Raw genomic sequence first — 14642 nt, 5'->3', positions numbered from 1 at the left:
TCTCAAAAAGCCTCATGCTAAGTAGGGATGAGAATATACATATAAGGATCACTCTTCTGGGCGATGTGGGATGTCACATAAAGCCTGTTTATATCAATTTAAACAAACATAAAATAAATAAAAAATCACTTGAAAAGACTACAATACATATACAGTGTCATATGCAAGGTAAGGTCATCTTCAAGCGAGCCGCCCAAGGGACTATAAGGTAAAACATAGCCCGTTTTGACACATAACCCATCTCCAATGGAGGGCTGGGCCAAAAAAATTTGGGACCCACTAGACCATAATATAGCCAAATGGCCAAAGGCTGGCCAAACATAGCCACCAGTCTTGAAAGTTGTGCCTAGCTATGCTGCTAGCTGATTTCATGTAGCTTTTTTTTTAATATTATTATTTTTTTTATAAATACCTAAGTCATTTCTACACCATTTCTCACATCATTTTTACCTTTCATATTATCTTACCTCATTTTAATGTCCAAGTTGTTAATATGCAAATAAGATTAAAATATTTAATAACATGAAACTTAAACAACATTTAGCGACAAGTGGCCCTCAAAATATGTTTGAAAACCTTATTTTAATATGGTAGTTTAATTCATTTAACCAATAAAATTAAAGAACAAACTTAAAATAATAAATTATTGAAGGGACTAAAAAAATAGCCCCCTTTGGTTGAAGATTGTACATAGATATAATCTGGTACTGTTCATTAAAAAAATAATTTCTTACAAGACTATAATCTAGACGGAGGCTAAACGTAACTCCTTCGGTTGAAAATTGCCTAACTATATATTTCATGGGGCTATTTTTCAGTGGATGCTGATAAATAATGCGCATGAAAAGGGTAGCAATATCCGTGGGCCTAAAAGTAGGATTGGATGCTGATACAAACATCTTACATACAGAATTATACTATGTGGTACACAGAAAAAGGCCCAAAAGTAGGATTGAAGTTGCCATATGCTTTGGACACCTAGCAACATACGTTGGACGCCCAAATCACCACAACACCGATATCAAATATAATTTCCAAATATTAATGTTATTTGTTATTTAGTATTACGGTCTAATAATTTTTTTTTTATAACTAATATGTGTGTTCTAGTTCCCCCTTCTCTCCAAAAAAAAAAACCCTAGAGGTGCTGCTCCCCCTTCCTAAACCTAGATCCTCCAAATCAAGCCTACCTTATGCTACCGGCCCTTCCTCTTGAGTGGGGTCAGTAGCAACCTCATATCCTCCTTCCTTTTTCCTCTTTTCCTTCTTCCCTAAGCCCCATCTTCTTCCTTTTCTTTTTCTTTGGGCCCTGTTTTCTGGTTGTTTTGCTTTGCGCTTGTCTCATTTTCGTTAAGCTTTGTCACAATTTCTTTGAGTTTTGTCTCAATATTTGGCAATCTTGTTGCAGATTTGAGTTTCAGGCTTTTTCCTTCCCAAATTGTTGTTCCCAATCGCAAGCTCCTGCCCACTTGGTTCAACTATTCGGCTCCTTATGCTCTTCATTTATGGACTTCGGTTGGAGGCGTGCCTTAGCTTGCCCACGCCCATTTTTCGTTTTTTCTTTTAGTTCGTTGGTTCTTCTTACCAATAGTGGCAACTTGGCGATGGTGGTGCGGCTGTTTTGGTGGAAGCGGCTGTTTCTCGTTTCCAGATCTAGGGTTTTTAGTTTAGGCTTTGTCTTGGGCTCAACTTGTTTCCTTTACCTTTGTAATGGATTGCACTTTTACTGTGTTGTGGACTATCTTTGAACTAATCTCACTTTGTATTAGTGTGTTTTATCTTTAATGAAATTTAGTTGTTTGACAAAAAAAAAAACTGATATGTGTGTTCTGACATGTTCTTTAATATAAGTGTTCCTCACAAACAATGGTAAAACTCACATTATTAAATAGTGCGCTAGAAAGAGTTATAGTTTTACGTGTTCACATGATTTTATTGTGTTTGATTTGAAATATCGAAACACTGTCATCTTGATAATTTAAGGTGGCCGTTAGATGTAGCTTCTGCTCAACACCTGTGACTCATGCACGGATTATGGAGCCAGTACACCTGCACACACCTCTCATGGTCGTCATGGAGTTTTAAATTCTAATTAATAATTAAGCTTAGCGTTATCGATGCAGTACAAACTGTAAAGGGCGGACTCACGTTAATCACGCCCTTCAGGCTCTATAAAAACACACACCTCGTTCCTACCGTTTAAACACTCACCATCGAAACGAAATTAAACATTTTAAGGTTTGCCAAAAGAAGAAAACCAGTATTCAATGACCTCACTACCCTCAGTCACCCCAGTTCAGGTTGAAACGACGACGTTTCTGTCGACCACCAAGCCTCCCGGCTCCGCCAACATCCTCTTCCTTGGCGGCACAGGTTCTTAATTAACTGTTCGATTAATTTGATGATAAAGGAACTAATGATAGTTTATTGGGTTTGCATGCTTTTGAGTATACATTAAAGGTACTGTACTTTGCATGTGCTAACGTGCGCAGGGGTGAGGGGTCTGCCGATCGAGGGCAAGTTGGTGAAGTTCACAGTGATCGGGGTGTACTTAGAGGACAACGCCGTGCCTGTCCTTGCTGTCAAGTGGAAGGGCAAGACGGCCCAAGAGCTGGCGAACTCCGTCAAGTTCTTCAAGGACGTCGTCACAGGTAAATATATGACTAGCTAGTCTAGCTTAGAACAAAGGTTTAGCAGTACCCTACGGTGGCATAAATATGTAGGAAAATGCTATTGACACTCTTTCTATCTCTCACACTTCTTTTTAATTTTTACTATTGATCTTCTTCAATTCATTCGATTTAACGGTCGAAAATTGAGATGAGTGTGTGAGAAGTAAAAATAAGTATGTGAATAGAAATACCCAATATATGTTGTTAAAAAAAAATTGTGGATTACTTTCTAACACTATGTTTGGATAAGAGAAATAAACTTAGAATTTTAATAAAAGTTAACATTTATAAATTGATATGCATCAATTCTCTTGTTTGGATTCATAAACATAGAAATTTAGAATTTCTGCGTGCAGAAGGAAAATAAAAAATAAAAAAAATAAAAACTTGAAATTTTGGACATTCACTTCCCAAGTTTAAATATTATGTAAAGGCTTTTTATCCAAAATGGTCCCTGAGATTTGCATAACACATCATTTTGGTCCCTGAGATTGAAAATCAATAGAAATGATCCCTGAGATTGTCCACCATCCATTATTTTGGTCATTCCGTTAAAAACTTCGTTAAAGGTTCCGGAGCTTTTGGCCGGAAGTTTGGGTAATTTTCAAAGCTTTGTAACTCAATCGTTTCTTAACCAAATTCGACTCATAATATATCAAAATAAAGATAGGAAAGTGTAGAACAAGATTATACCTATTTGGAGGCACAATGGTTGCCGGATATGGTCGGAAAATAACCTGAAAGGTGATTGATCAGTGGGAAAATTGGAATACTCGCCAGAAACTAAATAAACTTTAAACATTCATAACTTCTTCAATACTCAATGAAATCGAGTGATTCAAAAATAAAAATAATACTTCTTGACTAGATGAAGAGAATGGTACCTTTTTCAAAAGCTAACTCACCGTGGTTTGGCCGGAAAATGGCTCGAAAGTGGCTGCTTGGTTGTTGAGTTAGCCACTTTCGAGCCATTTTCCGACTAAACCACGGCGAGTTAGCCATCAAAAAAAGGTACCATTCTCTTTGTCTCGTCAAGAAGTATGATTTTTGTTTTTGAATCACTCGATTTCGTTGAGGATTGAAGAAGTTATGAACATTTAAAATTTACCCAGTTTCCGGCGAGTTTTCCAGTTTTTCCGTGGACTAATCACCGGCTATTTTCTGGCCATCTCCGGCAACCATTGGGCTTCCAAATAGGTATAATCTTGTTCTATACTTTCCTATCTTCATTTTGATATATTATGAGTCGAATTTGGTTAAGAAACGATTGAGTTATGAAGATTTAAAAATTGCCTAAACTTCTGGCCAAGAGCTCCGGGACACTTAACAGTTTTTAACGGAATGACCAAAATAATGGATGGTGGACAATCTCAAAGACAATTTATATTTATTTTCAATCTCGGGGACCAAAATGATTTGTTATGCAAATCTGAGGGACCATTTTAGCTAAAAAACTGTATGTAAATAGGTGTCAATTCCAAATTTCTTTGAGTAAGAGTTTAAAAATAACAAATTCCATATTCAACTTATATTGTTCTTTTATGTTAATCCAAACAAGAAAATTTATAAATTATAAAAAATAAAACTCCGTTATTTTCAAATTTTTATGATCTTAAAGTTTTTTGTCCAAACAAGAATTCTTTTCTAGACGCTGCGTTCGAATAATGTGTGTCAGAAAAATCTTTTATTTATTTATTTTTTAATTTCATTTATTGACATGATTTGTTTAATACTTTGGATGAGAACGCAAACAGATGAGATCAAAATTAAATATAAATAAGATTGATTTGAAGTGTCTGATCAGTCCCAAGTTCCACAGAGAATCTGCAATCTGACCCAAATTTCGGAAGAAAAAAAAAAATTCTGGTATTGGATTTGGAACTCCATAATGTAGTATAATTAATAGATAACATAAGGGTATTAAAATATCCATGTATTTGGCCTTGAGCATAATATATATTATCTAGTTGCAATTTAATATGTGATCTGCACCATCTTTTACGTAGGTCCATTTGAGAAATTCACACAGGTGACGTTCATACAGCACTTAACTGGCCGGCAGTACTCAGAGAAAGTTGCAGAGAATTGCATTGCCTCTTGGAAATCAGCCGGATTTTACAGCGGCGAAGAAGCCAAAGCCATTGAAACGTTCCTAGAGGTCTTCAAAGATCAAACCTTTCCTCCTGGCTCCTCTGTCTCTTTCGTTCAATCACCACCACATGACTCATTAACAGTAACTAGAACTTACGTACGCATATATATTCTTTTTTTATCTTTATATATTTTATTATACAACAGAAGTGTGAGATCGAATTTGAAACCTCGAGTGCTGAAACGAATGCTCTTAACTAACCAAGCTAAGAATCCCTGAGTGTGCATATATAATCTTGATTAATTAAGGGAAGTGTTATTGACACTTCAAAAATCTCATTCTACACTCTTCACAAGTGTATTTTTCTTTCCAAATATAGAAAGTTTGGAATGTAGAACGAGATTTTTGGAGTGCTAATAAAAATTTCCTTAATTAATTAGCAATAAGGGTTCATGTATAATAGTCTTCACTGTACGTACTGCTACAGATTAGCTTCTCGAAAGATGGATCCATCCCACAAGTGGGGAACAAGGTGATGGAGAATAAACTACTCGGAGAGGCAATTCTGGAGTCGATCATCGGAAAGCACGGTGTTTCGCCAGCGGCAAGGCAAAGCTTGGCCGAGAGGTTATCGGATTTGTTGACTGAGAAGCCTGAACTGTTGGGGGTTGGAAAGGCCACAAACCAAGTTGAGGTTGGGGCAACTGATCAGAGAGAAGAGAAATGAAAAAATGGCTCTCACTAGCTATGTTATGTCCCCTCAAAATCAGAAAAGTTGTTTCTTGTTTGTTATCATGTCATGGTTTGTTTTGTTTAATGTAATAAATAAATTTTTTATGGGTGTGTTAGCTAAATGATTGCATTCTCCATTTGGGGATGCGTTAATTCTCCCATTTGTAATAATGTATCTTCACTGTAAAAAATTTATAATCGAATCATTCAGTCTTTTAATCTTCATTTGGAGATTATTCATGCAGAAAAATATTTGAATAGGTGATTGTTTAATCATTTAAATATACTTAATTAAATCAACGATTCGTCATAAATATGATATTTAGTACCTACATGGAGTACTAATAAGTAGATCAGCCTTAAAAGGAAGAAAGTTTAATTATCCTATAAATTCATCACATCACATACAATCATATTGATTAAGACATCATGAAACGGACAATGTCATATGAACAAAGCAAACCATCACTGCATTTGCAACATCAAGCAAAATAGTGGTCAAACTTGCAGTCATACTTGAGAATTAGGAATCGAACTACTCCACAGCCACAACCATATGATTGTTTTAAGATCCTACATGAATTGCATTCATAGGAGATGGAGATTTTGAAGTCAAGCTCGAAGAATCAAGATGCAGACTGTGAAATCAAGCTCGAAGGATCGGGAATGCCGATTGCGGAATCAAGCTTGAAGAATCGGAGATGCAAATTGTGGAATGTATAACCAATTGGAGATGCAGATTGTGGTATGTGGAATCAAGGTCATAGTATCGTCGATAAAGAATATTATGGAATCAAGACTCGAAGAATCTGCCATTTCATAGCTCGATAAGAGAGTGAGAGCCGCATATGTGATGATCGAATTCTACGCGAGGAGCTTTTGGTTTTTAATTGACTTTATTTTTTCCTTCTTATAAAAATATGATAGTTTTTGTTTTTTTTTCAATCGACTTTATTTTTTTTTCCTTGTTATATAAATATGATGTTTGTTTTAAACAAAATTGAACCAATTTCATTTATTAATGTAGCGTGTTTATTTCATTTATTCTCCCTTTTTAATAACATTATATTCTTATGGAATTAATTGCTAGCCCATTTTGAGGTTTAGTCCAATTTTTCATCCTTTAGTGTAAATAATTTTGTTTGTCAAAAAAAAAAAATTATAGTATTAAATGTTATAAAGGAGTATTTCATAGCATTTTTAAGAGAATATGCTATTAACTACTGGGATTAATTAAAGATAGGTTTTCCAGTAGTGTATAAATGGCCATATTTTATTTCAACAAATGTGAAGCGTTATAGCTCGAACTATCAATCTATAGAGTCTTAATTCCAAATCATCCATAAAGAAGTTTAATTAGAAAATTATGTATCAGTCTCTTAACGAATGACCTTTAAAAGAAAATTTAAAATACTTGTATTGTTCGGATTATTGAAAAACTTGTACTTATCATCTTATTTATTTGTTTTGGGTCTTGATCAAGACTCTGTCTGTTAGGTTGTTCTTTTGGATTTGATCAATCTTTCTATCTTCTTTTGATTAAATTAAACCCTAATGGGATTCCTTATTTTACAAGTATTGTAATTATACGTCATTCTCCGGAGAATTCGAATCCTTCAAGTCAAATACTTGCGATGCATATGTAAACGGGTTTATTTCTCCACTTTGTTAAATATTTTATGGTCATATTTTGTCTTCTGTTGACTTTTTCCTCCTCTTTTTTTTTTTCCGGGAAAAACAACCTAAGGGTAGTTGGTACCAGAATACCAGCTCGTCGACACTCCCCCGCCTTCCCTTGAGGGGCCGGTGAAACACCCTCCACGTTTTTTAACACTCCCACCTGCCTCTTCTTACTCATCAAACCTCCTCCCATTACTCAGTGGACCGACCAATTACCACCTCTATTTAAACCCACCGTTCCCGACAGCTAACCCCATCTCTCTCTCTGCACAATATATAAATTATCAAATGGCTCCACCACCATCGCTCGCTGGACTCCAGGTCGAGGCCACTGCGTTTCCACCGTCCGTCAACCCTCCGGGCTCCTCCAACACTTTGTTCCTCGGCGGCGCAGGTTTGTAAACTTGGCACTTCTGGCGCAATGCAAAATATACATCCGTGATTCTCATTGTTTGTTGCTTTTGGTTTTTATTTGGCTGTGTTTGCTTGTTAACGTACGTGCACAGGGGTGAGGGGGCTGGAGATTCAGGGCACCTTCGTGAAGTTCACGGCGATCGGAGTGTACTTGGAGGATAACGCCGTGCCTCTGCTAGCCGTTAAGTGGAAGGGTAAGACCGCCGAGGAGTTGTCGGAGTCCGTTGAGTTCTTCAGGGACATCGTTACAGGTAAACGGGTTTCTTAGCTGTTTGACTACTGTTCGAATTTGACAGTAAATTCTAGTTACCGTTGCAAAGTTTGTTACCTTCTCGTGTTATAATTAGCAAAGAAATTGAATTGCATGCTTTGGTGAACCCGAAAACTGAATTCTTTTTTTTTTTTTTTTTGAAATCGTTGACCGTTAAGGATGCGTGGGTCCCACTTTAGTTTTAGAGTCATACAAAGACACAAAGTCAAAACCTTTTGACTTTTGAATATATGCGATTAAGTAAAATTTAGAGTTTAATTTAACTTTTAACCCTTAACTTTTTCGGTCTATCGAAGATTCTAGATTGATTGAGAATATGACTTGAATCAAATAACATTCTTTGACTTTTTTGGAGCAAAATTTATTAATGTTCGACCTTATAGTTATGAGAGATTTTTTAGTATGTCGATAACATAGTTCCGTATATCTTTTTTAGTCTATTGAAAGTGTGAAAATCCTCTTTACTAGGCATGAAAATACATAGTACTCATGCCCTGCATCTTATGGCGGAGCCGTTTTACAATAATCGGTATTCGGTGAATCGGTAGTCATGCCAAACCTAGGCAATCCTATACCTCGCCGTTCTCTCAGATACCAATATAAATTACATTCTAATTTCATAAATTTGTGTATGCCACTTAGAATAAATGAATCGCTGAAGGTTTAGTGCTATTTTCCAGATATGATGATACTGTAGATATGACTAAAGTTTTATAGCACGGATTATGATCTTCGCTATCCCTTTGTAGGTCCGTTTGAGAAGTTCATTCAGGTGACAATGATACTGCCACTGACGGGCCAGCAATACTCTGAGAAAGTTTCGGAGAATTGCGTTGCCTTTTGGAAGTCGGTGGGAATTTACACTGATGCAGAAGGCAAAGCCATTGAAAAGTTCATTGAGGTCTTCAAAGATCAAAACTTCCCACCGGGCGCCTCTATTCTCTTCACACAATCTCCGAAAGGATCACTCACGGTTAGTAATCCTACTTCTCAATGGTTAACCGTGTAGTTTACATCGGAGTTTTGACCTCTTTGCTTCTCTTTCACCACAGATTTGCTTCTCCAAAGATGCATCCGTGCCAGAAGCTGCAAATGCGGTGATAGAAAACAAACTACTTTCCGAGGCAGTTCTAGAGTCGATCGTGGGAAAGCACGGTGTTTCCCCTGCAGCAAAGCGAAGTTTGGCCGCGAGGTTATCCGAACTGTTGAACGGGTGTAAATGATACGGAAGCCGGAAATGAAAAATTGGAAATCAAGGTAAAGGTGGTTGCAGTGGAGGCATGAAAACTGAGAGAGGAGAAATAAAACTTGGGAGTGATTACCGTTCTTTATTTAGTGAGTTATTTACATACAATCTATGAAGCTAGAGGAAAGTGCTATGTCTTGTTTGATTTAAAGAGAACGATCATGTTTTTATGAGAAATAACAGTATTGTTTTGTTATATCTTTCTTATTGTCACACCAGTTCGCCGGGTCTAACCAAAAATTCAAAAAAAACGACTCGTAGTTTTACCTGCGTCTTCTCTTCCATGGCGTCCACTCTCTTCACGGTCCTCAAACTTCTCACTTCGTCAAACTCACTGAAACCAATTACCTTCCCCGGCTTCGCCAGAAAAACTCCTACCTTGTTCGCCATGCTCTCTGGAAATTTATTGATGGCTCTCACCCTTCCTTCTGTTGGGGAAAAACTTAGAGTACTCAACTCTAACACAAGTGTTAGAAAGACAATACAAGTAAACAAATTACTTGTATTACACAAACAAAATATTACAACACAAACTATCAAAGACACTCTTGAGAAGCTATAACACTCACTCACTTTCTAGAGACAAACTCTAGAGCACTCACACTCTTACAAGACTATTCTTTCTTCTCACTCTCACTTGCTTGCTTGATTACAAGCTTACTTGGTTGGTTGATTACAAGCTTACTTAGCACCACACCCATATTTATAGGGCATGTTTGCCAACTTTAAACATTGCGAGATCATTCTAGCTACTAATCATGCATGCCACCCGACATATGGCTAATAGCCATATAATATTACAACTTGCTAGAATTATCTAGCTTATTATGCATGCCCACCGACTTTAACATGCAAATTTGAACTAGAATGGTCTAGTTCATTTGCAGCTGGACAAAGTCTTCTAGAAGCTTCTACCTTCCAAGCTTGCTGCTTGTATTTGCTAGACTTTTCTAGAATCCAAACACCAATTGGGCTGGTGTTGATCTTCAACACTCCCCCTCAACACCAGCTCATTCTTTCCTTCATGTCGAGTTGACGACGAAGCTTTGTCTTACACACCCAGTTGCATGATATGGGTTTCACATCTATTCGTTTTGGCACTAGATTCCAAGCTTGATTTAGCTCTACTGCAGTGACCTCTTCTCCCAACTTTGAAGCACTCAGGTTCAACTGTTTCTTTTTCTATAGCTGCGTTTGCGTATTTAGGATTTTGCTTCCTGATTCTTGTTGATCTCCTTAGTTGTGATTGTGGAGTTAATACTTCCACTTCACTAAGTCTATCTTCTTCTGGTTGTTGATATATGTCAGCTTGCCAAGGGTTTTGGGGCACTGCTTGCTCAACATCATCACCATCAAGCGAATCCTCATACTCATCTGGTCTCGACTAGATTCGAACAATTTGCTCCCCCATCTTTTGCTGTAACTTATCTTCTATCTCTCTTGAATCAGGCAACACCTCCTTTTCTGAGGACCAGCAAGAAGATGCTTTTGCGTCTCATTCTTCCTCCATAGCTAGAGACGCAACGACATCCCAATCATCTTCAATTTTCTTCTCTGAGTTGGCGACGTTACTTTCTACAGGCCTTTTGAACCAGCAATCATTCGCCATATGGCCATTCTTTCCACAATTGTAACACTTGCCCTCAAATCTTTTATTATTCTGGGACTGACCATGGTTGCCGTGATACTTCGGAGCTCCCTCTGGCCGAGAACTCCATCCTCCTTGATGACCTTTTCCCTTGTCACCATTTCTTTTAGATCCACCACCAGCACGCTGCTTAAAGCTGCCTTTACTTTTGGTGTAGAGCTCTTCCTCCTCACCTCTTAACGCGAACCCTCCCATTTGCTTTGCCAAAGCTTCTTGATCGGCAAGCAAATTCTCGAACTCAACAAGTGATGGTTGGGTCGGCCATCCCTGTACAACGGCAACGAAGCCTCGATATTCAGGTCTCAATCCATGGATAATTATTCTTTTTATCTTGGATTCTGCAATGGCAGCACTAGGATCTAATTCAGAAATTTCATGGCAAATAGACTTTACGTTGTGGAAATACTGCGCAATTGTCATGTCCCTTTGGGCCACTGATAATAGCTCGTTCTCGAGAAGCTGCAGTCTTATATCGTTCCTCTTTGAAAAGAGTGTGGCAAAGGTGTCCTACGCTTCTTTCGGTGTCTTGGCCTTCCGTATGTGCTCCAACATGTCATCTTCAACTGTAGTTTTTAAGGTAAACATGGCCTTACCTGCCTTGATCTTCCACTTCCTCAAAGCGTCGCTGGTGTCTTCTTCTAGTTGCGTAACTTCATTACCGCCGACGACATCCTAAAGATCTTGGCCTTGTAGGTAAGACTTCATACACGTCGCCCACGTGTTGTAATTTTTGTTGTTCAACTTCTGATTACTCCAACAACTTGAAGATCTCCCATCGTGTCGGCAGAGCTTCGATAAGCCGAACAAGATTAATGAATAATCTTGCAAAGTACTAAACTTCTCACGATTCTCAAAAGCTTTAATAGAGACGGTCCCTAATCGTACCGCTCTGATACCAATTGTTGGGGAAAAACTTAGAGTACTCAACTCTAACACAAGTGTTGGAAAGACAATACAAGTAAACAAATTACTTGTATTACACAAACAAAATATTACAACACAAACTATCAAAGACACTCTTGAGAAGCTCTGACACTCACTCACTTTCTAGAGACAAACTCTAGAGCACTCACACTCTTACAAGACTATTCTTTCTTCTCACTCTCACTTGCTTGCTTGATTACAAGCTTACTTGGTTGGTTGATTACAAGCTTACTTAGCACCACACCCATATTTATAGGGCATGTTTGCTGACTTTAAACATTGCTAGATCATTCTAGCTACTAATCATGCATGCCACCGACATATGGCTAATAGCCATATAATATTACAACTTGCTAGAATTATCTAGCTTATTATGCATGCCCACCGACTTTAACATGCAAATTTGAACTAGAATGGTCTAGTTCATTTGCAGTTGGACAAAGTCTTCTAGAAGCTTCTACCTTCCAAGCTTGCTGCTTGTATTTGCTAGACTTTTCTAGAATCCAAACACCAATTGGGCTGGTGTTGATCTTCAACACCTTCTCCTCTTATTCCCGACCCTAACCACAAAGCCAAAGAAGGTGAACCTAGTCCTCAAATTCCAAATCTTGCCTATGCTAGCTACTTGGACTCAAATGGTTGTAAGTTGTATTACTAGTGAGATTTTGGAGCCTCTTCTTCCTCTCACCATTGGATTTGACACATGTCGAATTGCTTTCAATAACACTTTGCTCAATCGTTCGTGGCTAGCGAAGCCAATATTCATTTTCAACTTCTTAATCTCTCTAACGGTCGCTAAACTACTGAGCAATGTCTGCAACATGTTAATATCCACAATTTGCTCAAACGTCCTATGTCAGTTAACCATTTTTGTTCTTTGAATCTTTGTCACACAAAATAAGTGATTATTGATTTTCGTATGTTGCATTGTGTCAGATTGTAATAGAATGAACATAGACATAAGAGAGATATGACGGATTGCATGCATTACAAATTGTTATTAGAATCTTACACAACTCAATAAAATTAAAATTCATATGAGTTTCAAAAAATTTATATGAGCTTAACCATGTAATAAAAATGAGCCTCACATAATCATTTCAGCAATCCGTGAAGCTTTGGAGTTTTGCATTGAACATGGAGTTGATAACGTGATTATCGAATCTGATGCAAAGGTGATTTTCAAATGATGATAAAGGAATTGGCTCATGACTACAGCCTTGAATGCATCCTTGGTGACATTGAGACTCTAGCGCGAAGTATGAGGTCAGTGATGTTTGACTTTGTGTCTAGAGAGGGTAATTGTGCTGCTCACTCGATGACAAAGTTTATGTTTAAAGAGGATCGTTCCTTTGTATGAGACTGTATTGGCCCTGAGTTCCTATTTAATATTTTGGCGCAAGATGTAAACCTTTTTATTCGATTATAATAAAATTTATCTTATGAAAAGAAAAAAAAATCGTTGAGAGATAGGTCAAATAGTATATATAGGTCATGCAATAGTTGTTTATGCCCTTACCCTAATATATTCATTAAATTTTGACTAAGATATTAGATACAAAATCTCGTGTGTGTACTATTAATTCATAGGAAATTTATAATGATCAACAATCAAAATTCGCTTATATTACGATGGTGTATACAATATATTTTAGCATCAGACAAATTCTTGTGGAGAGAAAATCGTGTCAAGTCACTTGTCCACCCAAGATAAATACAAAAAAAGCTCTATGTATTAGTGTCCTACATGAGCCGATTTTAATGGATATGAATGCAAATAATACGTTTTGAGCGTCTTTCGTGGACGAATGACGCTGTACAGGCCCACTCGCATACCCAAAGTGTGAGTGAGTTGGAAGTTTATGTTGGTACACAGAAGTATTGACCGAGGAAAGGTGCAAACGAAAAGGAACACCCGAACAACCCCACCAAACCGCGTCCAAGTCCCTACCGTAGCAATCCCTCTCCCCCAAAAAAATCCTGCTAATCCGGTGCTACTGGGCTCCATTCAATGAGTGAGCCCTGCCAATCCAATCATCATGTCCGTCGATCTCCCCAAAACGACTCAACAATTGACTTACATTTTGCTCTACTTTACCAATAACATTGCACGGACCAAACTACACCAGGATCATCGACATCTATATCAACTGTCAAAAATAGTCTACGGTAACACCTAATTTCGGTAAATACAAGGTGAATCCTGTGCCAACAAGATCCTCTCCAGATCATTTGGGTGAGAATCCTGAGAATCTATGAATTGTACATTGTGCGGTTTGTTTTTATCAGGTATTGTTTGTGTTTAATTTTAAATAAAAATATTTAAAATAATTTCTGATCGCATGATGTACGATGAAATAACATGATTTACGGATCTTCAGGATCTTCACAAGAGGATCCAGCGAGAATCCGAATTCATTCATGTGTTCCACAGACCTGTTCACAAGAGTTGAGGCCGATTCGAAAAGTTCTCCTCCCTCTTCCACTCCCTTATTTGACACACAAGGGAAGCTCTCTTATGCATACGTTAATTTGATTTCCTGTATTTTTTTTGTTTCTTCTATTCGTAACTTGAAATATTGGAATAATGTCCGTGTAAAGGACTTTATTTTTAATCGTCTTCTACATTTACATCAGTCTTTTCATTTAATAAAAATTAAACACGAATGTCAATTGTTTATGTCTATATAAACAAATATCAACCGTTAATTTATATGAATTCTATAATAAAGTTTACATATTCTAACAACTTAGAACATTGTTACAAACTCATATGGTACACGAAGAATATATAGTAAACAATGTTTATAAAGAACAATATATTTATTTTCCACATCTACATAGAGGATTATAATAAGAGCAACATGTCTTTTACCAAACTTTATATTGATTTTGGAATCAAGAATTAGTTGTGAACACGTAACACTTAACGATGCAAAACTATTTAACAAATGCATGCCATT

The 14642-nt window shown here is 37.2% G+C and overlaps 2 protein-coding genes across 2 annotated transcripts; both read left to right on the top strand.

Moving 5' to 3' along the window:
* Nucleotides 1-2267: 2267 nt before the first annotated feature.
* Nucleotides 2268-5613, top strand: LOC137734420 (chalcone--flavanone isomerase-like). Its single transcript, XM_068473693.2, has 4 exons — nt 2268-2373; nt 2493-2651; nt 4679-4905; nt 5252-5613. The coding sequence occupies exons 1-4, from the start codon at nt 2268-2270 to the stop codon at nt 5489-5491; spliced, it is 732 nt and encodes a 243-aa protein (XP_068329794.1). The 3' UTR covers nt 5492-5613.
* A 359-nt stretch (nt 5614-5972) lies between these two features.
* On the top strand, nt 5973-9303 carry LOC137735275 (chalcone--flavanone isomerase). The gene is made up of 4 exons (XM_088696620.1): nt 5973-7570; nt 7683-7841; nt 8611-8834; nt 8914-9303. Exons 1-4 carry the CDS (start codon nt 7465-7467, stop codon nt 9082-9084), a joined length of 660 nt encoding a protein of 219 aa, XP_088552746.1. The 5' UTR covers nt 5973-7464; the 3' UTR covers nt 9085-9303.
* Nucleotides 9304-14642: the final 5339 nt, after the last annotated feature.

This window comes from Pyrus communis, chromosome 7 (genome assembly GCF_041283825.1).
Source record: "Pyrus communis isolate YQ-2024b chromosome 7, ASM4128382v1, whole genome shotgun sequence".
Taxonomy (NCBI): Eukaryota; Viridiplantae; Streptophyta; class Magnoliopsida; order Rosales; family Rosaceae; genus Pyrus; species Pyrus communis.
The sequence above is the reverse complement of the archived record's forward strand: the minus strand, read 5'-3'. Positions and strand labels throughout refer to the sequence as shown.